Source organism: Apteryx rowi, unplaced genomic scaffold (genome assembly GCF_003343035.1).
Source record: "Apteryx rowi isolate R43461 unplaced genomic scaffold, aptRow1 scaffold_45, whole genome shotgun sequence".
NCBI lineage: Eukaryota > Metazoa > Chordata > Aves > Apterygiformes > Apterygidae > Apteryx > Apteryx rowi.
Window position 1 is genome coordinate 1472259 of NW_020450705.1, and position 25696 is coordinate 1497954.

Below are 25696 nucleotides of genomic sequence, written 5' to 3' on the forward strand. Positions count from 1 at the left end.
GCGGGAGGCCGGCCTGGCCCCCGGCCGCCTGCACCTGCTGAGCGTGGCGGGCAGCGTGCTGGTGCTGCACCCGGGGCGCGCGGCCCGGCGCCTCGAGGCCGTGCTGCGGGCCCAGCCCCCGCCCTTCGTGGACGTGTCTGCGGCCCGGGCGCAGCCGGAGCTCTGCGGCACCTCGGCAGCCCACGTCGTCAAGGGCCACCTCTCGGCTCTCCTGGCGCACCTCAAGGCCGCGGAGGCAACCGCCGGCCCCGTATCTTCCAGCGAGGTTTGCGCTGCTGACTGGAACCTCTGCACCGTGTTTGGGGTGCTCCTGGGCTACCCGCTTGCCTACACCTTCGCAGTGGAGGATGGCTTTGAGAACTGTTTGGCGTTGACGCCGCTGAGAGTTTTCACCGTCCGGGCCTCCTGCTGCAGGATAAGAGATGATGTCATGGTCCAAATTTATTCGTTCAGCATCCCAGAAAACCTCTATCTGGAGATGAAGGAGGTGGTGGATGCCTGGTGCGACAACCTGAAGGACAGTTTCAGTACTCAGAATGATTTTGCAAATCTCTGCATTTCAAGTGAGGTGGTTACTCTCACAGCAGTTGCCTTATAAGACTGAGTTTGTACTTAATCCATTTCTCACCTGTATTAGGGACTGATGTGAGAAAAACAGTTCCCACCTGAGAGGTGAGCATCCCCCTGAAGTTATCTCAGGAAGCCCCTGAAATTGTAGAGCTCCATCTCCTTTCAACATAAACTGAAGCACCAAAGAATAAATTGTAGCTATATTGGGCCTCTGACCTCTTAGGCCATTTGTGAATTAAATATGTACATTTCCTAGAAGACCAGTATATGAATGCATATGTGTACAGCTGTTTTACAGTCTGGATCCTGACTGTAGACTTTTTTTTTTTTTTTTTAAGTGATCCTTTTGCACCAGCACTCTAGACATCCCCCCCGCTCATTCATGAAGCGAATTACTTCATGGAGGGAATTCCAGTGCAGGACACTGGAAGCTGTGGGTTTCTGCCCTTTTTTTCCCCACTGAGTTCATTTGTATGCCTCACCTTCTGCAAAATCAGGATATTTATTGCGAACAATTGAAGGCTAATAAAATTGTAAGATTGCATTATCTTGGATATGTGAAGTTTGTTGTAGACTCCATATAACATTTATTACATGTGTGATGTAGTGTTATGCACCCCCTTGTAGCTGAGCTTATGCTGAATGAGGGATGCGTGCTGCCATAAAAGCAGCACAGTGCAGCTTTGGAAGGAGCTTAAAAAACTGGTATCTGTTGAATTAGTGTGGTGCTGACAATAAAAGGAAAGTGGACAAGCCTGTGGAGATGCCACCACACAGGCTGGGAAGAGCAAGGAGGTAAATCTGGTTAAGTAGGGAGTGCTGGAGGTAAGAGAGTCTACACAGAGGAGTACAGGAAACTTGGGGGACTGAGGAGTGTGTTTAAAAAGTCCCCCTGAGCGCAGTCTATTTTCAGACACCAGTAGAGATGGTCCAGTGTTGAATATCTTCTGCATAGGGAGGGGAAAAAAAAGGGTGGAAGGAAACTGTACATCCTCTGCCCCCAGCCCATTGAGACAAATGAGTATTTTGTGTGGAGCACAAAATAGCTAGGGAGCTGGCAAAAAAACCCAGCTACAGCAATTGCTCTAGAAAGTGAGAAAGGCTTGGACAAATGTTCTAGCTGCCTAGGCATGAAAAACAGGGAATGTGGTTCTTAAATGCATGAGATGCCGAGTCTCCTTGTGACCTGTCCTTCCTGTCCCACTCAATCCTCAAAGGGGCAATTTAAGTGGCTGTTGCCCATCAGTACAGCTAGAGACTGGGTAATGCAACCTTCAATTAAAAAAAGAATAAACAAACCAGCAAAGAGGAAGGAATGATCTCACAGCATTTATTAGAACCGTGGGAGTTTGTCTGAAGTGAGACCAGCTCAAAATATAAACCAAACAAGTATAAAAACAGTGGAATGTACATTGCAGTGAGGGCTTGTTGCAGTTGTTTTTAAAGCAGAAGTCAGCTCCTGAAGTGAGGTAGTTGTAAAGGTTCTTTATGGTACATAATTTGCTAGGAAAGCTGCTACAGCCATTGCTATTGCCAACACTAGGAGAGGGATCCAGTTACCATGCTGTCTCTGAAAAAGAGAAGTAAGCGTTACTGGGAAATGGGTAGGCAGAAGAAACTTTCCATCTCTAATAGACATTCATTCATCTTTCTGCACTGCCCAAATAAATGAGAAACAATTTTTCCCAGACCCATCTGCAGCTGCAGTCCGAAGGGACTCGCACTATTTGCAATAGTGAATGGGACCCAGAGAAAGGAACTCCTCCTACTTTTGGCCGTTTGCTCTGGAATTGATTAAGCTCATCTCGGCATTGGCGTAATTTGGTCAGGCAGGAGCGGTACTCGTCACTGAGGGCCTCCAGCTCCAAACGCAGCTCTGTGCACTGGAAACAAAGGAAATGACTGTTAGGAAGATGGATCCTGTCCATTTTGTATGCACTGAGATTGCCACATCTCATGCAGTGGTTGCAGAGCTTCACATCCTAGTGCATTGGCACTGTAAGGATGAGGAATTTTCGCTTCTATTACCTCTATGCCATGTAGGACAGAGCAGAGTTTTAGTATTAGTGGGAACATGGTGATAAAAGGCAATTGCCCCTCTGTTAGCGTCCCATGGCCCATACTGTTTTGCTGGCATCTTTCAGCAGCATTCAAATCACATGGGAGAAAGAAGCAATAGTTATTTTTTTCTGAGCACAAATAGCATTCTTGTGTGCAGGATGGGAGGAAGTGGACTGTAAACGTGCAGCAGGGTTTCATTCCTACGCTCCTTCTGAATTTCACTGACTTTGCAAGCACTTGCAGAGTCCTTTGGCCCTCCCATGCCGTGAGGCAGGAGGCGTGCAGGCGCCTCGGTCACCCTGCACAGCCCCAAAACCCAGGGGCCTTGCAGATTTGGGTCCTGGCCAGCCATGCGGCATGAGTGAGACATGAAGGCCTGCTGCCTTCCTGGTGACCGACATGACCTGCCAAGGGAGATGCGGGCTCCCCTGGGTTCCACTGTGGTGGGAGAACCCTCAGCGGCTGCTGCGAGGGGAGACGGGGTGGCTGGGCCCTCTCACAGCTGTTTCTTTTGGCTGTGATTATGCTTTGCACACCCCCTTCAACAGCTGAGGCCGAGTAATACCTGATGCTCTGGTGTACTCACTGAGGTTGGTTTAGTAGGACAAGCTGTTCTTCTGAGTGACTCTAAGCTCTGCTGTGGTAAGATAAATCCTTGTTTTATAATTCCCTGCTATCTAAGTACTACTGTAAAAACTTTGCGGGACAATTGCTGTCTGGGCAGAGGGTGCAGTTTGTGCTTCCAGTCTCTTGGATGAGAAAGAGCACGTAAGAGATCAGAAAATTTTGAAATTTCTTGTAGCCCGGTTGTATGGATATTGCTTTTGTTAGCAGACCGTTCCTGTTATTTGTAAGCCTTTTCTTTTTCTTCTGCGCTTCCTTTGTGCTAGGGCCATACTTCAGCTGTTAAAGCGAATGCTCTGGCTTTTCCCTGCAAGGCTTTTGAGGCTCTTTGGCCTCTGAGAATAGAGATGTCTGTGGAGGGCTCCACAGCAGCTTCTGAAGCAGTGGCCCCATTTTTAAGGATGCAAAGTGTCTTGGCCTTACTCACAGATGCTGTGTCTGGGATTTAGCTGAGGTTGGTATTGGAGTAAAAATTTAGGAACAGTAGTCCTTATAACTATTGGATACAACATGCAGGTATGGTTATTTTTAGGAGCTTTCATGTTTTCTGTTCTTGGAGTATTTACAATAGCAGCTCATTCTCTAGCTGGATAATTTAACTTCATCTGTGATTTCAGTGACTTCCTCACCTCATTCTCCTTTGCTGTAAGCTGGGATGTCCTTTTCTGCATCTCATCCTTCAGACTTTCTTCTTCCTCCTCCTCTGGCTGCTCTAACAGAGCATTTTGTTTTTCTGTGGCAGGAGTGAGAGGTGGGGTCTGCGTGGTGAGAACCTGATCTGGAAAAACAGTCAGGCTTCTGATGAGAAACAGATCCAGGCTTTCAGTTTACTTTATATCTTTTTTTCACTCAGCACAATTTAGAGATAATATTTGCATGCTACAACATAGATGAGGCCACAGGAGCTGGATTAGTTATCAACTTGTATCCACAGCAGAGCTCTACGATCATTTTTGAGAGGAATATTTCTAAGCAGTTGTCAGAAATGGGGGGAGGGAAAGTTAAAACTCCTTATATTACTTTCTTCAATTTCAGCTGTAATTGCAATCTCAAATATATTTTCTTCAAAAAAAAAAAAAAGGGGGGGGGGAGAAAAGGCATAGTAACTGAAGCAGAACTTGCAATGAAATCTATTTATTTTTCAAAATATTTGCCATCATAAATACACTTACATTTTAATGTTAGCCAGCAGGATATAGTAACCTGCTGTGTGCAATTAAAAACAACAACAACAACAAAAATTTATGCTAAACAAATACAGAGTTCTCTTAGAGTCACTTCTAACATTTCTGTGTCCAGTTAGAGGAGTAACTGCTGTTCTAGATCGGAGTTACAAAGTTTGCTGACCTTTCCTTTGCACCATCGCTTCTGGAGTTTTCTGTTCATTGGTCTGGTTCTGTAACAAATCTGTGAATATAAAAAGTTGGTTATCATCTGAAGCACTCTCACAAATTCTTCCATTTGATGTGTTTTATCTCCCTTCTTTAACCTAAACCTTCCATGTTTTGGGGCTCTTTATCCAAACTAAGGCAGGTAGAAAGTGGATGACTTTTTCAGAATAAACTGTTCCCTTGGGCTGGTGGCTTTTTTCCCTTCCTTGGAAATTCCTGACCAGATCCATATTCCCAGAGACCACAGGAAGTGCTAGGTTTCCAGTACCAATATTTGGAGAAACTGAAAAATATTTGGTGTTTTGCCTGTTTCATACAGTGAGGCATTTGGGATAAAGTCTATACCAAAGATGCTGTGCGAGGCAAGGCTGAGCAATGCTATACTCAATAATTCAAAAATTGTGTATCTTTTTAGTTTGCACTTCTGAGTATGACTTACTGTGCAAATGGCTGATTGTTGCCTCCAAGGTTATCTTCTGATTTTGTTCTTTTTGCAATTTACCTGAAATTAAACAAACAAACCAACATTGATGCAAAACTGTGTATCGTTTATGCAAGTAAGGGAAATTTGGCTTTTTCCAAATTTGCAAAGTGGAATTAACGTTGTTGGGAGGCATACTGAACTTTCATCTCTGAAGAAACATGATTTTTAGATGTTAACTGCACTTATGGTAGCTTTTCCTCGTACTCCTTACATTCTTTTTTTTTCTTTTAAAACACATCTGAGTGAGACTTTACTATATTATGAAAATAGGACTGCCATCCATTTACTATTCATTAATTCTGTCAAATAATTTGTCATGTGAAGTACGTGTGAATTTCATTATCTCTATCTGAAATGGCACCTTAAGTCACCATCAGCATTTATTTATACACTGATAATATTCATCACTATGCAGCACTTCAAAATAGTAATGGCTTCTGCCTCGCCACCCATGTGAGAGTGGGCTTGCATTACTGCTGTTTGATAGATTTGCCAAAGGATGCAAAAGTCTGCATCAAAGCTGAGGGCTCATCTTTGAGTTTTTTTTCAGGTCTCCCATTCTATCCTTTCTTCTAGGAAAGTCATTTAATTTCTTTGAAACTCCTTTAATCTAGCTGGAAACTATTTACTCCGGGAGCTCTTTAGAAAATAGAGGCACTCTCTCTGCAAGCTGAGATGTGCAACGCATTTAAATAAAGATTCTTTTGTGTATATGTGTGCTTGCCTTTAAGAATGTGTTTTTTGAAAGTATTTTCTTTAAAGGTATATCTGCCATTCATTTGGGAGAGTGACCCTCATATTCCCTCTCCACATGATACCTTCTATTGCACTGATATGTTCTGCTTTAAGCTTGTTGTCCTCTTGCAAGGCACTGATTCTCAGGCGGAGTTCTGCGTGTTCGTTTTCCAGGTTATGCAAGGCCCGGTGAAGCTGTTCATTCTGCATGTCTGCCCGCTGAATGTGAGAAGAGCCACAACATCAGGACTGCCACAACATCAGGACTACATGTAAGTGGTTTATAAATGAACAATTTGGAGAACATGTGATGTGGGCCTGAAATCAGGTTGTGTGTAACAGCAGTGCTTTATCAAAGGTGCTTTTTTGAAGTGATCTAAACCTGTGTGTTTTCTCTATTTGCAAATCAGAAAATGTGGATTCCTGTGGGCAATGGATACTATACCCCTACAAGAGAACTAACATACTTGCAGTTTGCTTTGCAAAACATGGAGATTATTCTCGAGCTCAGTATGTGCCTTGGTCATCTCAGTCCATTCAGCTTTCAGCGTGTCGTAGTGCTCTTTCCAGAGGGCACAGTCTTCTTTTGTAACTGCCAGGGATCTCTAGGGAAGAAAGCGAACACCTGCAGATTAACTTCCTAAGTGTGGGGCTGATAGCAGCAACCTGCATTGAAATACCAATGGGAAAGAACCGGAATGGTTGATTAAACTTGGTGTAACTCTGTGTGCGCTCGCTCTGAGGGGGAAAAAACCTCATTCATTTTAACTTAGCTTGTGCTTGTAAGCATGGTGTCAGACTGAGGGAGCAAGCAGTGGGAGGGCAGCTCTCTGCATCTGTAATAAAAAGGATTATGCTAACTTGCTTTATGTAACAGCGGAATGCATGTGACTGTGATGCCACCTGATGGACAGCCTGAAAATAGGCAGAAGGGTTTTACTGTGACAGTTGGGTTGTTCATGCAGAGGTGAGAATAACTACTGTAGGTATACTGGAGGGCATTACCTGAACTTTTGTGCCTCTGTGTGGATTTAGAGGTCTGGTAATAGTAGCATCCCACATGGGATATGATTTATTTATTGTTCTGAAAATAACAATTGGCAATTTTTTTGACCCATAGGAAGCTTTTTGCAGAAAATATATTTTTGTCTGAAAGAGCCACCTCAGAAAAAGCATCTGTAGAGAGCTCATTGTGCACTTGATGTGTTTGTAGCTTGTTACCTGTGCATGTGTGTGGGGAGGAGGGAAGGGGACTGAGGTATCATGGAGAAGAGGGGATTACACGTAAAACTGCCAAACAGCAGCATATTTCCCCAGCTGTGTGTTGTTTTTAATAACCCAATGTGTGGCTCACAAAATGAGCACAGGTTATCAAACATATCCCAAAGCAGTTTGCCACTAAGGGGATAACTGCTTGAGGCTTTGCTCAGTAACGAAAACATGTTAATTTTGCATCTTTGTTGCCAATGGTAAATTAGTCATCTCCTTTCACTGAAATGAGGCGGCTGTAAAACTAGACTGAAGCAAAACAAGATGTAAAACATTTCTTACCTGAGAGTTTTGCAGCTGCTGTTCTGCTTGGAGTTTGTCCTCAAGCATTTTCTGAAGAGCCTCTTTTGCCTTCTGCTCATAGGTCTGCTTTTGGTCCTCCATCTCTATGAGGATCTTCTTCACACACTCCTTTGAGTAGCTCTTTAAATGAAGAATTAAACTTCTTGAAGGGTCTTATCTGACATATTCCTACTCTTGCTAAACCTGAATATTAGTAAATCCAGAGTGTGTAAATGCTACTGCTAATTTGCTGAGAAGCATTGCTTCAGCAAAGAGGAAAAGTAGTTTTCAGATCCATATCTGATCAGATTTCTTTAGAAACTGAGACCTGACCTAATTGCGTGATTCCATATTTCATTTTCACACATTTCTTAATCCATGTTTGGTTCTCACAGAGTCAAATAGATTACCTGGGTGCAGGCCTGCAGTTGATTTTCAAGTGCCCTAAGTTTACACTTCAGTTTATCTTCATTTAGCTGACCCTAGAGGGAAAAAAAAACAAACAAACCAACAGTTGGACCAGTGTGTGGAATCATGACTTGCGCAATATTTCCTCTTTGAAAATACAGTGTTTTGTTGGCTTGTGTTTTGATTCACTTTCTCCCTTTTCTATCTAATATTATAGCTAAATTTGATCAAAATCTTTTCAACACTTAGATTTCAAATAAGCTTTTGCAATCTCAGAATAAATAGGATACGGGGGAAGTAAAACTTCTACATATTGAAAAACTCTCTTGAGGCAGTTCCACCGGTTACAGGAGTGCGGATATTTGCAGTGAAATGAGAAGTTAATAGCAAAGTGATTTCAAGTTAGTCTGGTTGAATCTATTCTAAGCATTGCTGCTGTCTTGTCCCCACATACAGTCTTGTTTCCTGGTTGATAGTTGTTCCTCCCTGCAGCATTCTTTGCCTAAAGCTCCAGCTGGTAACGTCTTGTGTTACTGGTTTCCTTAGGAAATAGGTTGGGTCTGCATTGCAACATCTTGCAGCTGGGCAGGGGGATAGAGGGCAACAATGATGATTTGTTTTCCCTGTTATAATCTTACCTCAGTATTAGTCAGGCTTTCTACTTAAGTTTTGTGAAACCAGACCTGCATGCAAATTCACATAAAATGTCTAGCAAAGAGTTCACGTAGGCTTTTTTCCACTACTGATATTGAGAATGCCAGTATCATCTCTTCTTGCTACTGTTTGAAGTCAAGCCTCTGAATAAGTAACTCTTTGATGTTATAGGAATAACTGTTAGACCTAAGCAAAACCAGATTCTCTAGTGTTATAGTACTGTTTAAATTTGCACAGAGGTAAATTTACAGTCCCAAAGAGTCTCAGTCTTCTGAGTTCAGTTGTTGGTTCAGCTTAAAAAAACCAAAGGCTATATCTTCTTAAAATGTAGGTGGAATTTTAAAAAGCATTTTTGTATGATATATCTAATTTTCCTCTGCAGTTCATTTTATTCTGCTATTTGCAAAGGTTCATTTCAAGAGGGTGGTAGCATTTTATGGCCATTCTGCACAGATGTAAATGACTGCAAAGTACAAGGCAACTGAGCACTAAGCCCTTCCTACACTTGAGAGCAGAAATGTGCTGGCAAACTTATAACAGCTTATACATTGGCAAAAGAACATACAGCATAAAGATTTCCCTAAATGGAATAAGCTGCCTATTAGGGCTTTTACCAGAACAGCTGTGTCAGTGAGGGGTGAGTGAGTTTACATGCGTATATGTGGGAGGACGCAAGAAACTATGCCTCTGACCAGAAAAGTTATGCTAGGAAATTTTGGTCCAACCCGCCTGTTAACGGTTATCCACCTGAAAGGGGCTGGTAAGAAAATACTGTGACTATAGCTACCATCACTGTCTCGGGTGACAGCTGTATTTTAAACACTACTTGTGGATCCTTGCACTAAGCTTTGACAGACAGCCTGAAGATAGCTACTGAAATCCAGTCAGAGGAAAGATTAGGGTTAACGCATTCCAAATATGCCTCCTCTTGCATATCACCCTCCTCTTCAGAGTCTAAAGTTACTGGAATGAGCAGCTCTAAAACCTTTGGCTGAAAACTCTCTCCTCTGCTGCATTTCTCTACAGCTGTCAGTGAAGTGACGTATGTGTGTTTTAAAACTGTTTTTGGCTGACAGTTGTAGTGTTCTGGTTGTCCTATGATTGGTAGATTCTCTGATACTCCTGCCTCTTAGTCATTTTAAATAGCTAGTTTAAAGCAACAATTTTAAGTGCTGTTTTTGGAATGCTTTCAATTTGCCTAAACGCAATGCTTGCGCTAGAAAAAAGGATCCAGAAAGTAGTAGCAACACTCTGGAAATGATGAAAAGCCTCTGCAGGATTGTAAGGTACTTCCAAAAGTCAGGGTCAACTTTAGAGACCAGGAAGGGGGGAAAAAATGTATGAAAAATCTTAATTTCATTCTTTAAGAATGACTGCAGCTCAAAACTAATTACTCTTAATAAGAGACTTATTTAGCTTCCTTCATCTGACAATTTCAGTATTTTTGAATCAATACATACCTAAGCAAGTTTTACAACAGATGGGAGAACAAAGGCCCAGATCTCTGGTACGTAGGTGTCTTTAACCTAGAAGTTAAATAGTGGGAGGGGGAAGGAACCAAAGGATTTACTCTTCAGTTTAACTACACTCCCATCTTCCTAAAGAGTACTCACTTGCTCCATCAAACCAGAAGCACTCATGAACACAAGAAGCAGGCTCTCAAAAATTACTCTGGCCAAATTACAAGTTATTGCCAGGTCATTCATGTATCTGCAATCACACTTCTTAATCCTTTCCAATATTTTGGAGTTTAGGCCTGGGAACGGATAACTGACATTTGGTGCACAGCCCATGGCATATGACCCGTCTGTATCCTCCTTTGCCAGCATCTGCTGAGGAAGCCCCTTTCCCCCTCTAGCCTGCCTCCCTCGCTGTGTGCTCTAGGTGCTCCCAAAGGATCACTTCTCAGTATGTAGCTTCTGCTTTGTTTGCCTTGTTGGCTACAAGGCCAGCAGCAAGTTAATTTTTAGTCTCTGATGAAAGGCTGAATGTAGAGGCGGCAGCAAAGTCCCTTTTCTATAGCAGAGATAGCAAGAAGCAAAATGCACCCACCTGTTTCTAATCTGAGGTTTCATGGCTACTTTCTGCAGTGTGTGTGTGTCAGTGTTTTTTCCTGCTCATATTATATTTGAAGAAGCAAGCGAAGGCGGAAGTTTCTAACCGCAGTACATCTAACACAATTTTTTTACACCATCTCACCCAATCATTTGCTCCTCTGCCCCAACAGAACTTTCAGACCATTTTTTTCTTTAGTACTGCTAATTTGTTATGGCACAACAAAATGTATGTTAATATTTGATTTAATATTCTTATATAAAATATTGTGTCACCATAAAATGAATCATAAAGTGCATCACCTTAATTTCACCTCCTAATCTCTAGCAAAAAATGGGCCCTGCGTCAGTGCTGACCAGAGGATTTAGTTTGAGCTGTGGGAAATAGTGAGATATAGGGCCATGATTCAGCAGTGCATTTAAGGTTAAGTAGGTGTTCAAGAGCTTTGCAATATTGGGTCTTCTGACTTGTGTCTGGGACTGAAAATATGTCTCATGAAGGAACCGAGGCAGTGGTGTGTGCAGAGGATGTCTCTGCTGTTCTTTGTCAGCAGGAAACTGAGTAAGGTGGAGCATGTCAAAAAGGCTGGGGTTTCTTTGGTCATTGTGTTCTCAGTTTAAAAAAATATATATATATATATTTTGTTGTGCCAGCTCCCCAACCTATGCAATGTTTTATGTGCACCTAAAATTTTTATTTTGGCCAAAAAAGTCACTTCAACAAAGTATTTGAAATTTGTCTTCACTGGGGCAGAAAAGATGGTAGAAGATGATTGTTTGGTTCAGTCCGATCTTTTTCACTTATAAACTTCCATTTGCTTTTTATTTAAGAAACACTGTGAAAAGCAAGTATAGGAAACCCAAAACCTTAAAAAAGAAGAAAGGGGGGGGGAAGTTTATACTTCCTGTTAATCTGAAAGAAAAATAAATCTAGTAACAAACTTTCCATCAAACATGGAGACACAGATGAAAAAAAATCAAGAAAAGTAAAACCTTAACTTCTTTCTGAGTTTGTATTCAGCCAGCCCTGAAAAGAAAGATGGCTGAAACAAGAAAGGAAGGTAAAGTAGTGCCCCCCTGCCCAGGTAAATAGTTCTGCTTGGCATCTTATCTTCTAGCAAATAGAGTTGAATTTTAGGCTTGTAACATTCCAAGCCCCTAAAGAGTTAAGATTAGGCAGAGCTAGAAATTAGCTATCAGAAATAGAATGAGACATGTGGGTTCTTTTTGCTTCTGTATGTAAGCCAGGCCCTGCCAAGGCAGAATCTCAGTCCCAGCCCCAGCTGGAATCGCTTAGTACAGTTGTCTGGTACCTGCCAGGATTTTTCTGATGCTCGCAGCAGGGTGGAGAAAAGCTCCTGCAAAATCACCATCTTCTGCTTCAGCAACAGCTCCCGATGCAGTGCCTCCTGCAGATGAAATAGGAAAGCCTGTCTTTTAATAGATGCTCCACGTGTGATTCAGTACCTAGAGTTAACCAGTTTCATTCCTACAACTCATGATTAGTGTTTGCACTGTTTGGTATGTTTGAGATGGGTCCTTGGCTTCAATAGCTTATGTGTGTGTTTTCCGTGCCACATTAAAACTGGGCACAAAACACCCATTCATTTAAAAAAAAACAACAAAAAACATTCATGTAATCTTTCATCACCTACTTTCTAGATAGGTGCTTATAATATTTGGTACGTACCTTCAGGTAGTTGGAAAGTTGCACTATTTCCTGAAAGGGAAAATATTAAAAACTATAGGATCATTTGGTGTAACCATTTTATAAACTGGCTACAAATTTCAAACATTCTGAAATAAATTGAAATTAATAGCATGAGTTTGAGTTTAGTACTCAATAGATTAGAAACATAACATACTGTTTTTTTATTTGTTTTTGTTTTTTTCCAGGGCAATGAAAATATATTCTTTAACTCCTTACGCTATTGGAGTTATGCCATTCTTGTCGTATAGTATATCAAATCAGGGCAGTTATTGCATAGAAACAATTGATATCTCTGAAATGGAGTGCCTTTCTTTACTACAGTAACAGTTTTTTTCACAAACAAAAGCTGCAGAAATTTAGCATCAGTCAGTGTTCCAGTCGGAAATCTTAGAAACAAATCTTACTCTTTTTCAGGAATTCAAGCATAGTTGTTATCCATGTGTTTAGCTTACCTTATTTAAAACTGCTATTCCACAACTAAAATAAAAAAGAATGTATGTTACTAAGATGATGTGATACAGACTTCTGAATCAGTCCGTAGCTGTAGATATCAGCCTCTACCCGTCATCCAAAGGAGACTGTGAATATTTCTACAGCTAAAGCTTATGCTAACATGAAATATATATGACCTTTTCATCTAAGGCCAGTGGCTTACAGGTATCTGTGAATTCACAGTCCAGAAAAGGAGGAGAGAACAGGCTTACTCTGTCTGTTGGCTTGAGTCTTTCATTTTTGCACTTGAATTTGTAAGTGTCTGAGTTCCTGTGAAAAGAAAACAAAAGGATATGGGCCTGATTCCCTCAGCCCAAGGGGTGAAGAAATACTTTTCTGCTTGAGCATGCATCTACACTATCTCAGAAATGGTGTCATTTCTGGGTTGGAGAATAGCTGTTTAAACAGCATCTAGTAACACAACTGAATAGGGACAAGGAGCAAGGAAAAATCTCATGGTCAGATGAAAAGAAAAATGTAAATTAAATAATTCTGCAGACTAAAATTAGCCCACAACCCTATCAGATAATCTAGGGAATTTGCAAGAAAACTGTAGCACAAAACATCTGTTTAAGAGTCTTATTTTATCCAACAGCAGGATGTGTGGTGCTGTGGGCTGGGTTGGTTTATGCCTCCAAAAGAAAAATATTCTTAAAACCTGCAGTTCAAAGGGGAGAAAAACTCCGACTAGGATGGTAAAAACTTAATGATATGTATGGTGCTGCTAGCTGAGGAGTTAGCATTAGAGGAAAGCTACCCTAGAACTCGAAAACCCAGTCTTCTGGTGGTGCCAAATGAATGGTCCTGTGTCAGCGGATGGGAACCTCCTGTGCCTAAACAAGTCAACTGAAACTTGGAGGTGGAAGGGAAGCACTGTGGTTCTGGTTCTGTTTTGAAAGACAAATGCTGGTGAGGCAGCCTGTCCCTTAGGTACCTTGAGTGTCTGTGGAGCTGCCTTTGCTGGGGATGTTTCCTGATGGAACGGTGCAGGAGTGAAGGCTGCTTGGCCCGAGGTGCGTGCTGAGCCCAAGCTGGTGGTGTGCGTACGGGAACACACTGCGGTTCCATGGGCGCTGAAACAACACGGCAGTTTGCGTGAGTGTCACAGACAGGGAATCGCTGAGGTTGGAAGGGACCTCTGGAGATCTAGTCCAACCCCCCTGCTCAAGCAGGGTCACCTAGAGCACGTTGCACAGGGTTGCGTCCAGGTGTGTTTTGAATATCTCCAGAGAAGGAGACTCCACAACCTCTCCGGGCAACCTGTTCCAGTGCTCTGTCACCCTCACAGTGAAAAAGTATTTCCTCATGTTCAGATGGATCTGTCTGTGTTTCAGTTTGTGCCTGTTGCCTCGCGTCCTGTCRCTGGGCACCACTGAAAAGAGTCTGGCCCCATCCTCTCRACACCCTCCCTTCAGATACTTGTACACGTTGATAAGATCTCCTCTCAGCCTTCTCTTCTCCAGGCTAAACAGGCCCAGCTCTCTCAGCCTTTCGTCATAAGAGAGATGCTCCAGTCCCCTAATCATCTTAGTAGCCCTTCGCTGGACTCTCTCCAGTAGCGCCACATCCCTCTTGTACTGGGGAGCCCAGAACTGGACACAGTACTCCAGATGTGGCCTCACCAGGGCTGAGTAGAGGGGGAGGATCACCTCCCTCGACCTGCTGGCAACACTCTTCCTGATGCAGCCCAGGATACCATTGGCCTTCTTGGCCACAAGGGCACGTTGCTGCCTCATGGTTAACTTGGTGTCCACCAGCACTCCCAGGTCCTTCTCCGCAGAGCTGCTGGAACAGACTGACAAGAAATGGTAGCAAACAGAGAGGAACTGGCTGTGGACCAGCTCAGGCTTTGCACCCTGGTCACCTGGGAACAGTACAGACCAAGCAGCATCAGTGGAGATGCAGGGAGAAGCCATGGCTATTTCCATGAGGATTTGTTACTTTGGCTAAAGTGATGTGAACTGCAGCACTTCAAAAGCCCTGTAGGGAAGCAAGGGGAAAACCTGCTAGCTCCTGGAGGAATACAGAGTGCCCCAATCGGGATAAAGAAGCCAGATGTGTCTCAAGTCCTTTTTGGAAAGGATGAGCACTTGCAGTGCCAGTGAACTGGATCCTGGCTTGTGTCACTGCTCTGATTTGGCTGCCTTGGTGCAGAGGTATCTATTGTGCACTCGGTGGAGTTCTTCCTCTGCTTGGGGAGAACGGCATGCCTTTTCCCACCTACTCCTCTGTCTCCCTACAGCCTTACACAGTGGTGGTATGAGAGATGAGCATGTTGCTACCACCACAGAAGCAAAGAGTGGAAGGCACTGCGCAAGGGCCATATGCACGTAAATGCTTGCTTCAGATTCTTGCTGTCTAACATGTAATTAAACTTAGTGAACCAGATGGTAGCAGGAGGTAAATAATTACTCTCCACCCTCTCGCCCTGTGAAGGGAACTTGAGGGTGTGCCTGCGCTTTTGCAGTCATCTCGCATTCTGCTGTCTCTGGTTGCTTACATCAGTGAAGCCCCTAGGATGAACTCATAACATGCTGAGGAAATTATTCAGTTTGCATGGGATATAAGTTTAGAAGGAAAGTCTGTTTGGCTCTCAGATTGGAGTGTTCTGCATTGCGTCTTTCTGTTGGTATTATTCAGTGCACTGGCTTCTCTAGGTTACTATTTGCTGTGCAGCAGAGTAGTGTGTAGTATGTAATGAGTACCCGACTGTATCCTAATTCCTGCATACTTACTGCTGACAGTGAAGGTGATAGAGGGAAACCAAATGTTTGGAGCTCAATTTTTAAGGGTAAAAATAGCAATTTGTGTAAGTGCAAAACAGTAATCTGGCAATTAAGATGTGGGGTTGTACTTGGAGAAATGGCAGTAAGTCTCCATCTGGTTCGAGTTTATAAAAGTTCAGGATTTGGAAAACGGGAGGAACGCACTGGGAGTGATATGACCAAGGGTAAACTTGGTCAACTCCAGAGTTCTTAAAGAAATGCACGTTACTGTTAGTGCATTCTCAATTTTTGTCTTTACTTTGATTCGGATCCCAATGCTGTTGAAATCGGTGGAAAGACTCCTATTGCTTTCGGTGGGCACTGCGCAAAGTACATAGTGAGTAGTTAACTGCCCTTAGAGCCAGGTGTTACCTGGAATGGAGCTGGTGACCTCAGATCCGCCCATGATGAGGGGTCCTGGGGGACATGTGTCTCATTCCCTTGTCCTAGGGGAGCTTGTGCTCCAAGGAGAGGTTTCCTTGGTTTGTTTCTTTCTTCAGTCACTAGGTTTCTTCTTCTCAGGAACTCTCTCTGACGGGGACTCTGGCACTGCTTCTCTGCTTCCTTTTTGTTTTGTCTCCCAATGCGCCGGCATGTGGTCACATTGTTTCGCCTCCGCAAGTTCTCGCGTGTCTCATGCCGCCGCTCGCACTTCTCATCGTAGCTCTCGCTTGAATGCCTGTGCCGTTGTGGTGTCTTTTCAGGTTGGCTAATCATGTCAGCAGCACTACATAAACTTGCTAGTCTGTAGCCACCTCCTCTCCTGTCCAATTTGGGATGCTCCTTCCTGAGGAAACCAAGGAAAAAGACACAATTCAAATGAAGATAATAATTATTTCTGAAATTGAATAAATGTGAGATATTTGTAGATGGACGCCAGTTCTGGAGTTCTTATCAAGTGGATAAAGGTGGCTTTCTTGTAGAAATCTGTTGTCTGTGAACTCCTACGTATCAACTATGTAAAACACATTCTGTGTTTTTTACTCCTCAATCACATGGATGCTAAACCAGGGGAATGCCTGGAACAGAATTCCAAAAACAGTTAACCTCATGAAGCTGGCTTCATATCCAAGCATTGTTGCTTCCACTAGTTTCTCTGGGAGAACTGCTTTCTTGCTGAAATAAAATTCCTCTGCTGTTCAGACTATTTTTTTTTTTTGTGTGTGTGTGCACTCTGAACTTCATTGCTGCTTCTGCTTACAGCCCTTTAGCCAACCTAAAGAAAACACAGGAAGAACAATGGCTGCTGCTATTTCTTTAATAAAGTTCTTTTAAGTGTACACTTATTTTGCCAATTTTTTTTTCTCGGTATGTCCAAAAATAGGTTTGCTATTGTGTAATTTACTCTTCAAGCAGTTGCATATATTTCTTAGTGATGGTTGCCTTTTCTGTGTGCATAGAGGTCTGAAACATTGAAAACATGTTATAGTGTTGTAAGGATATTTTTCAGTGGAACATCTGGAAAAGTCCCAAGAAGTCTAAGTACCCAGTCTCTAAAAACCCTAGCTAGTGAGTGCTTCTTTTTTTTAATCTCTGTGTTGCTCCCTCCCCTTCCCCAATGCTTTGGCTCAGATGACTGCTAACTCTTGAGGCACCCTTTCCCACCTGCTGCCAGCCCCCCCACCATCTCCACCTTTTGCATTCAGCCAGCTTTTGTCCAAAAGCATGTTCCATCTCTCTTTGAAAACTGTTAGGAACCAGCAGCTTTCCCAATGAAAAAAACAGCAAATCCTTCTTGGCCCAGGGGACAGAAAAAGAGAGCTTTGGCTGCATGCAGTGAGAGTCCAAACTCTGCAAAAATGTTTTGTGAGACTGGCGAACCTCAAATTGCCAATCAAAGCACAAAGTTGTAATTCCTAACTTAAATCTTTGTTTAAAGTTGGATCACCTTCTGTTCTGCATCATACAGGAATAAATTCCCCAATTTAGTGTGTGAGTGAGTGTTTCTGATGCTAATTTATATTGGTGTAAGTGAGGACTGGAATAGCTGTGTTGGGATTGTGACAACACCACAAATTGGGCTGAGGGAAACTTCAGGTATTGCTTAGATTATTGTCTGATAACAGGGTCCAGAGGTTGGAAATGAAGAAAATCTCTTCCAGATGTCATCCTTCAAGTTAAAGCATTTCGTGCACCTGGAGGGAGCAGTGACAACAGCATGTATCTTTATAAGGCAAGGCCATCTGTCACCCTCTTTTCTGCTGTGACATCAAAATGCTGGGGCTTTTGTCTTTGGATTGGGCCGCTAAAGGCGTAACAGTAAAAGCTATGTGCAAGACCTTCATAGCAACTGTTGGTAACAGTTGTTAAATGTGTCTCTGCTAGTTCAGTGTCTTACAGCTCGCTGCTCTCAAAGCTTGGCAGAATGAAAGATGATTGGTTTCCGAGTGGTGGATCACTCGGATGCCCGGCAGGCCTTCCGTGCTCCTGCTAATTTTCTCTACCCGCTTTTGTATCTGTTATCAATTCTGAGTCTGAGAACTATTGCGATGCGGGCTTTTTTGTTTTGATTTAGTAAATCATATTAATGTAGGATGGAGTATGAAAAAAGTGAATTTTGGTCTCAGAAAATCCAGGTTAAATCTTGTTCATTGTCAAACAAAAACAACAAAATTTCATTGTCTCATTTTGTCTCAAGCAATTAAGAAGTCATTGAGTCTAATGAAAAGAATTTAAATTTTTTGTATTTAAAATCATCTCTGTAATACTTTTTATTGGCTTTATTTTAAATGTGGCATAACCTAAGCATGTTACCAGTGCTGCCTTTTTATAGGGGCTTCCTTTCAAAATGAGAACAGCCTTTTTAAGATGGTCAGAATAGTTCTCGCCTCTAAACAGAGGAAATGCATGCAAACTGACAACCAGCATATTGCTTCAAATGCTCAGCCAGCCAGTCAGGAAAATGAAGCTTCAAAGATATTGCTGAAATTAACCACTTGCTGAAAGATTAGACAGCACTCTTTTCTTTTTTTTTTTGTATTTATATTTGTTTGAATATTCTGTTCTTTGAAACTTTTAATAGCTTCTGAAGGGTCTCTAATTTAGGTTAAATTTTCTGAATGATCCCAACAGTATTTCACTTTTCAGATGTTTCTTATTGTAATACGTTTTGCAGAAGTCTAGGGCTATAAAAGGCGAAACACATTATTTCCATACAGCTTTCATGTCCACACCACAATAATTTCATCATGTTCATTTTGGGCCTTTTCTCTTCTTGCTCACACACGTGCTTTTCCTTAGCTCAGCAGGCAAGGCAAGGTCTGGCAAACAGCTTCACAAAGCAGTACAAGTTGTGGGGTGTTGGCATATGCCCAAGAAACCTTCCTTAAAACCTGAAGCCGGGTATGAACTCCTTGGTTTGGGACAAAATGTATATATACAGCCAAACTCAATCCAAACTCTTCAGGATTTGGTAAAAGCATTTTCAGCTTAGTTTTCTTAATTTAGAAATGACCTAATCACATGCAGAATCTAGGCACTGCTCCTCATACATCCTGCTCCCTTCATGGCTCAGAAGCCTGGTCCATCAAACCCTTCCCATCTGAAATAGCTCAGTCACTGTCCCACCTGCTCCACCTCTGTGGTCTGCAGATCCTGTTACTGTGCATCCCAAGAAAAGCTTTGATAATGTATTTGGTTAAACAAAAAGCAAGACAGAAGCATAAAAAAATACACAATCCATTACTTACCCCAAGCTGAGCAAACTGTTGAGGCCTTCTTGACAAATTAATATTTTATTTTCTTCTTCTGTCACCCAAAGTTACCCTGTCTAATTAAAAAAAGTGTCCTTTATCTTTGCTTTCCAAGCTGCTACGCTTCTTGCTTCATGGGGAAAAAAAAAAACCAAACCAAACCAAAAAAAAGCTTCTTGCTGGTTCACGTTACAACCTCCCAGTGTCAATCATGTAGGCTGAGAGCAGGGGAAAAAAGGCACACGCTGCCGCCTTTTAGCATGCCAGCCTGCTGCCTCTGTCCGTCTCTAGCCAGCCCCAGAGCTGTAGACACTCACCTCTGTCCTGTAATGCCAGCCCCAAAGTGGAAGAACAGAAAGTAAGAAGTCCGGTCCTATTCCACAACCTCTGTGAAGCTTCGGCGGAGGAGAGGGTGAGCACTAGGTTATCAGGCACAAACATGCTCCAACTGTCATCTTCGTTCCAGCAACTTCATTTTGCTACTCTCTAGCTTTTTTTTTTTTTTTTTCTCGTTTTCTCTAAAACAGGAAATGTATAAGCCGCCGCAGTGCCTAACCCTGGTTCCTGTCTCTGCTCTGAATTTGTAGCATGGGAGAAGAGGCTGCTAGGTGCAAGGCAGTGCTGGACCCGGCTCAGTACGGCATTTGGGTTATCTTCGGATGCAAGAGGCTGCAATTTCGCTATTAGGGCCAGCAACTATCTTCTGGGCTATCTTCCTTTATCAGTCTCACTCAGAGGTTGAGTGCTGGTTCAAGGAGTTGTTTGTGGCACACCGTGACTGAATCTCTCCAAGCTGCTTTGGGTAAAGAATCCAGACTTAGGGAAGTACAGTAATGCTATTATTTTAAGGCTTCTTGCAGATTGGAAAAAGTGTATTTTAGCAGCTGAGGAGAGGTCACGGAGGGCAGAAATCATCAAGGTCTTTATAGAGAAGTGAAGGCTGTGTTAATGCACATCATGCAGTGAGGTTGGTTTAACCAGCTGTGAGCTGGTAAAGGTTGTATCCATATTCACGTAGAAAAGGAACAAAATTAAATTAGAGATGTTATAAAGTAATGTGGGATTTATTTTCTAAAGACCAACCTAGAATGGGTACATGACAAAAAACAAAACAAAACAGTTCAAAGACCCTCTTGTATAACTTTGTCTGTAGGGTTCATGCAGTTCAGATTAAATCCCTGTCTAGAATGAACTGAGGCCCCTTTCCCCTTTGCCTATTAACCATGTGGCTCCCCTTTATAATCCTGTTCCCCATGTCCCCAGTCTAAATCTTTTTTATTGATTTTTTTTTTTTTTAATATAATTTTAACCAGGTCACTAAGGTATTACATATTTCAGTCAAGCTCCTATGAATCTCCTTGTCTTTCCTGCAGAAATAGCTGAACCCACAAACCGTATTTAAGTATCTTTCACATTAATTACCTTTTACTTAATCCTTTCTTCTGTGACAGGGAGGTGATAAAATGAAGAGAAAACATACAGCAAAAGTATATGCAAATATCACAATGCACAAGATCCTAGTTCAGTATGCTTCTCAAAACATTAAGTTTTAATGACTTACAGGCTTTCTGATGAGAAAATAGTTTCTAGAAGTTGAACTGCAATAAGGCACAAAGCTTAACTTTATTCAGGCTGGAGTGCCCAGCTGCCAGCAGAGAAAATCCACTGATGAATGGGGCCTAATAGGGAAATCCTGCTGTCAGTACACTTTGCTGAAGTGTTTATTGATCAGAAAAAGCCAGTTACAAGTATTTGTTACTAAAATAGACATTTGCATGCTGTGTCATAGATTCCTGATATGCCTTCTCTTGGATTGGCAGCTTTGAAGAGGCCCTGTGTTCCCTGGCCATGTTGTCTTCAGAAAAAGTCCACACACAACATTGTAGGGTGGGATTTTTTGAAAACACCTGTATGAGCGGGAACACAACTGCTGTGATGTATCACTGTGAAGCCACTCTGGTGACTTAGCAAACAGCACCCAGAATAGCTAGATTAACACCAAAATCATGTGTGTTCTGCACAATGTGCCACTGTGTTCCTGCGGCCTTGTGCTGACACACTCGCTGCCTCAGGAGGCCCCATTGTGTTCTATAGCTATGTTCTTTTGATATTTTCTACTTTAAACCCGTTTCTTATGAGAGAATCGAGGAAGTCTGGAGCCCAGTCCCGAAAGAAGAGCAGACTCCTCGTGGTCAAGTACGGATAGTACAGCTCTCGCTGGTGCAGTGCTCCGCTCTTGATGATCTCCAGCGCACACTCCTCCTTTGGTGCGGCTGTCTTACGAGTCACATGGGAAAGGGTTTTCATAGCAGTTTCTAGAGAGGGAAGAGAGCAAGAAAAGGTGATGTCAGATGGAGAGGGGCTGCAACAGGAACCATAGGCTCAAAGTTCAGAAGTATCCATGGCTTCATTTAACAAACTAATATAGAAATGCTGGGGATCAGGTCTATTCCTTAAAGTTTAGAATACGTACAAAATTACAGTAATATCCCTCCCACTCCTTTCCACCTCTTGACTAATTCTAGAACTGAATCTCCATCTCTCCTGAGTTTACTACAAGGATAGTTACGTCAAAGGTTTTGGACCACTTTTTTTTTTTTAAAGTGTTGAGCTCCCATATCCAAAATTGTGCTGCCACTTAAGGGCCGAGGTTTCAGCAGTGCTGGGAAAGTAGAATACTGACAGGTCTGGAGCCAGCATATGATCTCTTCTGTCTAGAAATGCCTTTTCCGACTCAGCAGTGGATGTGCACAGCTCCTAAATAATGAGGCCCAGAAAAATGTCAAACTTACCAGTATCAATGAGGCCCAGGACACAGAGTGTGATGGAAACATTAACATAGTCGGTGATGAATTCCTGTCGCAAGGAGCTGAAAAATCCATCTAAGGCAAACTTAGTTGCAGAATAGGGAGCAATAAATGGGATGCCAACTTTACCTGGGGTGGGAAGCAGAACATCAGTGTTCATGTACTGTACCAGAATACTGTCCTTGGAGTAGCTAAAATATTTAGATTTAGAGTAACTAAGTGATCTACCTTGAATGCTTGAGAGAAATAAATAAATGCAGGAATGTTTAAAATGAGGAGGGGAGAAACGAGGTCTTCCTAACTTATTTTTCCTGTAACGTGACATAGTGGCATGAAGTATGTTCACTTGTAGGTGATACTGTTCTTGCACTCCTGTATTTTACATCCATGTATAGCAAATGCATACATAATATATGGCCATGCACATAAATAACATGAGTGGTGTACCATCAACTGTAATGCATAATGTTTTTCTTAGTTTGGAAGGCAGGTTTGACGCTGAAGGTATGCTGCCGTGGTATGCTGATCAGTTTTGTGTAGAACCAGAGTTAGTCCTTGGCTTTTATCAGAGAATACTTCAAGGCAGGCTTTGTTGCTTTGATGTTAAGAAAGATCCGAAGTATAACGTCTGTCTTCAGGGACCTTTTTGCTATTGCTGCTTAACAAGATGTGGGTTTTAGCAGCCCTTCCCTAGACTTCCTGTCTCTGACTGGGCTTAGAGATGCAGCTTCAGCTGTGCACCCTTTGTGGGTGCCTGTGGAGCTGCAGGAAAAAGAGGTGGCCTGCATAGTTTTTTGACCTTTTCATCCCAGGTTTTGGCAAGAAGTACAGCTAACTGCAAAAGTAGTAGGACCTCAGGAGTGTGTATCCCTCCTTCACTGAGGAGACAATGGGTCTGTTCAAAGATAATAGAAGAATGGGGCATAAAGTATAAATCCTCCAGATGACTTACATTGTGCATCCAGTCTGCAAATTATACAGACTATGATCCCAGAATCCCAGCCAGATGACTTTCTACCTTATGGTCCTTATCCTCTCTTTTGAGGAATAGTTGCAGATGGGATCCCTTGCAGGCAGTGGAAGAGGCTAAAATCAGAGGAGAGCCTGGCACTGGCTGCCCCAGGACTCCCTAGCCTGTCTCATGCTCGCCTGTCTCATGCTCACCTGCCATGGATGAAACGACAATGATGCTGCCCTTGCTCTCCTTCAGCATTGGTAGGGCAGAAACAGTCATGGCCACGTAGCTGAGGAAGTTGGTCTCCAGGAGCTTTCGTATGTGCCCAACATCCCCATTGAAGTAGCCGAGATAGCTGTAACCGATGTGATTTAGGATAAGCATATCAAGGCCTCCTGGAAGCAGAACACGTTTGTTATGGGCAACTTGCATCCTCAAAACAAAAGCCTTTTCTTGTTGTCTAGAACACCTTGAAATGTGACTTGAGCTGGGGGGGGGGGGCAGTGCTGGAGGTGAATGAGGAAAGGGCAGCTCCCACCACCTACCCCAGGCTATCTCAGCCTCTTTCACCACCTCTTCGGCAAATGCTGTGTTTTCCATGCTGCCGCTCACGTAGTGAGCAGATGCTGCGCCCAGCTCAAGGCACCGCTCCACAACCTATGACAACAATGAGAAAGGTGTTAGACACAGGTACTCCTCTGTCAGCTCCCCACATCCTGCAAATGCTGTAACCCGTCTTTGGGCCAGATAGGAAGAACCTGTCTTCCTGTCTGTTGGTAATTGTTCTGACTTCATGGGAGGAGACGTATTGCTCATATAAATGTTTCTGGCTGCAATGAGTTAAACAGTGGCACATCTGAGCCAAATATTTAGTGTTTATAGAAGATACTGAAAAGGATATGACTGCTTAATTGATTCTGTTGCATACAGGGAACCAAAACAATTCAGACTTTGAGAACCTTAAGGGCTGATCAGATAAGAGCTGGGCAGCCTGGTGGTGGTGGTGATTAGCATCTAAAGCTGCAAACTGTGGAGAAAGAAATGCTGTGCTGTCAGCTTTGAAAATACAATCCATAATGGTATGAAGGGTGTTAAAACAGGCTCATGCTGGGGAAAATGGAACAGCGAATTTGTAAGGTATCTGGCAGCCTCATGTGCTCTGGATGGGGTGAATATCCATGCACTTTTTACCTATGGGGTTCTGGATTGTAAAACTACTTAGTCTGCTTGATGTTATGGTGGCCAGGCACCCTGGGAGTGCTCTGTTTGCCATTTACTTTCTGCAACTTGGCCTCTGTCCGTGCTGTGATCAGGATATGGGACTTCATGCGTGCCAGGTGATAAGCCATCTGCTCTCCAATTCCACTGCTGGCACCTGTTACGATCACCCGTTTCCCTCTGAGCATCTCTGGAGAGTAGGACACAGAACATCAGACCCCCAGCGCAGGCCCCACGCCGTGCCGACAACCCAGTGAACCAGAGCATTAGTTATTGAAAGCCCTCGGGAACTGAGTCTTCTCTAGGCCCATTCCACCTTTGTTCCCAGATAAAGGCAGCAGGGAAGCTACGTGCAGAAACACTGCACTACTGTAATGTGCAGCTGCTCTCACAAACCTGGAGTGGAATTCGCTCCTTAATCCTGATTTGAACTGAAGTGCACAAGAGATCTAAGCTCTGTGGTCCGTTCTGTGAGTTACTTTTAAAAATGACTAGGGCTTGACTAAGAAAAGGATTAAACGTTTAAAATGGATAAATGCATATTTTCAGACAAATTCATTTGCTCAGATCAAACACTTACCATGCGATCCCAGCAGAGCCCAGACATAATCCTATGAGCTTCTCCTAGATGGTGCAGCAGGCTCTGAACAGTTGCACTGTGCTATTGCCTTTGCCAAAGCTCCCCTTGACAAGCTCTCATCCATCCTTTGTATTAGGAGGTTTACCAGCCGCATTTTGAAAGGACCATCAAATTGCACATACTTTTCTTTATAGATCCATGCTGTCACTCTGACGGTAGGCTTGCTGACTGTGGTTTTAAAGCATGTTTTTTTTTTTCGGTGACTTACCTTCTTTGAAATTCTCAGGTGCTGAATAAAAATAAAATGCCAGCACCACTCCCACCAAGGGAATGAAAATCTTCAGTAACAGCCCCATCCCTCTGCCAAAATACAGGCAAGAAACAAACAAATTCTGCAGGTCTGATCACAGAGGTGGAGTGGTAGATGTCTTGGTAGGTTGAAAATTGAACTGCAAGTGATAGCAGTTTTTAAATTGACTTTTGTCTTGCCCAAGTTTGACTGCTGATATACCTATTGGACCTTTTCTTTGCACTTCTGGTAATTCAGCAAACATTAACATAATGGAGAATGTCACTTTGGACTTTATGCTGTCCCTTGGCACCCTTTTCCTGCCATGAATTTCAGGTGTGTTTTCTGAGAGCATTGAACAGAAGGCACTAAAAAGCTCCTAGCCTGATAGAGAGGTAGGCTTGTTGTTAAGTGACTGCGTTTGGAGATGGGAGACCTGTTAGTGCAGACTTCCTTAGGCAAGTCAACTTTCTTTTTCTTCTGCTTCTTCAAGTGCAAAACAGAGGCAATGCTTCCCTTCCTCACTGGGTGCCATAAAGACTTATTAATTGGAAATAATCACCATGATACAGGTTCACATGAATATCCAGAAAGAATAGTGTTGGCGAAGTCTGTGTTTTTTAGATCCTTATTATTATTTTCAGCTTATCTTATA

General features: G+C 42.8%; 4 protein-coding genes across 7 annotated transcripts in view; 2 read left to right on the forward strand and 2 right to left on the reverse strand.

Moving 5' to 3' along the window:
* The window catches only part of CUNH1orf74 (chromosome unknown C1orf74 homolog), a 2071-nt gene extending 957 nt beyond the window's left edge, over nucleotides 1–1114 (forward strand). Inside the window, exon 2 of the mRNA XM_026077244.1 lies at nucleotides 8–1114. Within this exon, the coding sequence (XP_025933029.1) occupies nucleotides 8–598 (591 nt within the window). The 3' untranslated portion in view covers nucleotides 599–1114. The remainder of the gene's footprint in view (nucleotides 1–7) is intronic.
* Nucleotides 1115–1876: 762 nt separating this feature from the next.
* Nucleotides 1877–20172, reverse strand: TRAF3IP3 (TRAF3 interacting protein 3). 4 transcript variants are annotated; one of them, XM_026077169.1, is made up of 17 exons: nucleotides 19510–20172; nucleotides 19190–19269; nucleotides 15873–16287; nucleotides 13670–13808; nucleotides 12948–13005; nucleotides 12696–12720; nucleotides 12223–12252; nucleotides 11846–11941; nucleotides 7827–7898; nucleotides 7417–7557; nucleotides 6333–6470; nucleotides 5949–6084; nucleotides 5086–5148; nucleotides 4603–4662; nucleotides 3885–4033; nucleotides 2340–2453; nucleotides 1877–2140 (listed from the first exon to the last, which is right to left on the reverse strand). In XM_026077169.1, exons 3-17 carry the CDS (start codon nucleotides 16215–16217, stop codon nucleotides 2057–2059), a joined length of 1650 nt encoding a protein of 549 aa, XP_025932954.1. In that variant the 5' UTR covers nucleotides 16218–16287; nucleotides 19190–19269; nucleotides 19510–20172; the 3' UTR covers nucleotides 1877–2056. The 4 variants fall into 4 exon arrangements, with proteins under 4 accessions (XP_025932954.1, XP_025932953.1, XP_025932956.1 ...); XM_026077168.1 differs by lacking the exon at nucleotides 19190–19269; XM_026077171.1 differs by lacking the exons at nucleotides 13670–13808; nucleotides 19190–19269; nucleotides 19510–20172 and having other exon boundaries at nucleotides 15873–15996.
* Nucleotides 6070–25696, forward strand: part of LAMB3 (laminin subunit beta 3) — a 78257-nt gene continuing 58630 nt past the window's right edge. The window contains exon 1 of the mRNA XM_026077167.1: nucleotides 6070–6137. The gene's annotated coding sequence lies outside the window, so the exon portion shown is untranslated. The remainder of the gene's footprint in view (nucleotides 6138–25696) is intronic.
* On the reverse strand, nucleotides 20456–25108 carry LOC112971589 (corticosteroid 11-beta-dehydrogenase isozyme 1-like). The gene is made up of 6 exons (XM_026077173.1): nucleotides 25021–25108; nucleotides 24232–24362; nucleotides 23500–23611; nucleotides 23164–23349; nucleotides 21985–22128; nucleotides 20456–21507 (listed from the first exon to the last, which is right to left on the reverse strand). The coding sequence occupies exons 1-6, from the start codon at nucleotides 25106–25108 to the stop codon at nucleotides 21287–21289; spliced, it is 882 nt and encodes a 293-aa protein (XP_025932958.1). The 3' UTR covers nucleotides 20456–21286.